Source organism: Juglans regia, chromosome 13 (assembly GCF_001411555.2).
Source record: "Juglans regia cultivar Chandler chromosome 13, Walnut 2.0, whole genome shotgun sequence".
NCBI classification, from domain to species: Eukaryota; Viridiplantae; Streptophyta; class Magnoliopsida; order Fagales; family Juglandaceae; genus Juglans; species Juglans regia.
Window position 1 is genome coordinate 15,876,887 of NC_049913.1, and position 1,635 is coordinate 15,878,521.

At 46.4% G+C, this 1,635-nt stretch overlaps 1 protein-coding gene across 1 annotated transcript; it reads right to left on the reverse strand.

The window, feature by feature from the left end:
- Positions 1-303: 303 nt before the first annotated feature.
- LOC109013689 lies at positions 304-1,260 on the reverse strand. Its single transcript, XM_018995855.2, has one exon. The coding sequence runs from the start codon at positions 1,258-1,260 to the stop codon at positions 304-306; it is 957 nt and encodes a 318-aa protein (XP_018851400.1).
- Between the last annotated feature and the right edge of the window lie 375 nt (positions 1,261-1,635).

Here is a 1,635-nt window from a genome sequence, read left to right on the forward strand (position 1 = left end):
GGCCAACCAACATTAAATCCAACGGCTCTACGTGCTCCGACCAGATAAATTATTCTCTCGTATATTTGCTGAATAATTTTGAAGAAGAGAGGATTTAGAGATGAGGCAATTCAATAACCGAACATAATTACAATTAATAGAACATCGAACCAATATTCTCTTTTAATACAGAACATACGTTAACAGCAATTCCAGATTCAAAACTGCTAAAATTAATTTCTAGCATTTACATTAAAATTAATTAACGAATAAAATAAACCCAGAAAATTGAGAATTATATTAGTTGCAGGGCTCGCTTTGGGGTTAGAAGGGATGGACGTTCCGGCTAAACCCGTTCACATTAGTGAAAAACCCAACCTGCTTGTACGGCAAATACGATTTTCGCTTATCCCCCTCTTTCTTGGCCCTATTCTTCACGTAGTGCCTCTCGTGCGCCGACGACGCTTTTTCACCTGATCCCCTCACCCCCTTCGTCTTCGCCTTCTCGTTTGGTTTCGCCTTCTCGACGCCTACCCTACCGGCCTTCTCGTTCTTATCGACGTTTTCGTTTTTCTTCGCCGTCGATGTTTCGTTTCTCGGCTTTGCGTTTCCGGACGGTTGACTAAGAAACACGAACGCGTCGTGCCCGTCGCTGTTGCTTCGCATAAGCAAGTCTCGGAACCTCCAGAGCTTACAGAACCCTGTGGAGTTGCTCTTCTTGGAGAGCTCCCGCGGCGAGGCCTCCGCGGAGTTACCGGACCACACGCAGTACGTACCCTCGGCAGCTCCCTCCAATTCGTCATATTCAGACGACGATGACGACGGAAGATCGCGCTCTTCAACGAACAACTTCCTCAACGGCGGTCGGAGAGGCGAGGACGAGGCGTCCTTGGGCTTCGAATCCCCGTCGTAAGCGTAGGCGAATAGGAGATCTTGGTTGAAGAGCGGGTATGCCGGACGGATCTGGCCGTCGACGAATACATCATCCGCGGAAATCGGAGACCCGTCGGGATTCGTGCAAGCGAAAGAGAACTCTTCGTCGTCATCCTCTTCCTCTTCAATATTCTCACCTTCTTCCGCCGGTTCATCTCTGGATTCCTCATCCAAAGCTTCGGATCTGGAGCTACCTTCATTTTTCGGCTCCTCAAACTCGGTACCAAAAGCGTCGAATTTCATCTTTGAACCAAAATCTTCGTTAACTTTGGCGATTTCTGCAAATCCGCTTGGAGGGGGATAAAGATTGAAGCTGGGAGATAAGGATAATACTGAACCCTCTTGCATTTTTCCTTTGAACCTAATTTCCAAATTTATCAATCAATGTTGCAGAGGAGGCGAAGAACATACGTATATAGAGAGCAAGAGATGAGAACTGAGAGATGAGAGAGACTGGTAGCGTTCTGGGATTGGTTGAGGGTTTAATAAGGTAGTTGAGGGAGAGGAGTACAAAGCGATGAGTTCGAACGGTACGGGACGGGATTTATATTAGTGCTCGATGGGGGGGAAGAAACAAGGTTGTTTCGTTGATAGAACCTAGAAGCCGAGTAAAGAGAGGATCCCGCCACCCAGGTGTTGGATTTTTATTATTATTTTGAAATAAAATGTCTTGGTTAACAAGGAACACGTGTTCACACATACACGCGTATTATTTAATAGCTG

What these genes read in the sequence shown, in the direction of transcription:
- LOC109013689 (XM_018995855.2), bottom strand. Translation starts at nt 1,260, where the DNA reads ATGCAAGAGGGTTCAGTATTATCCTTATCTCCCAGCTTCAATCTTTAT.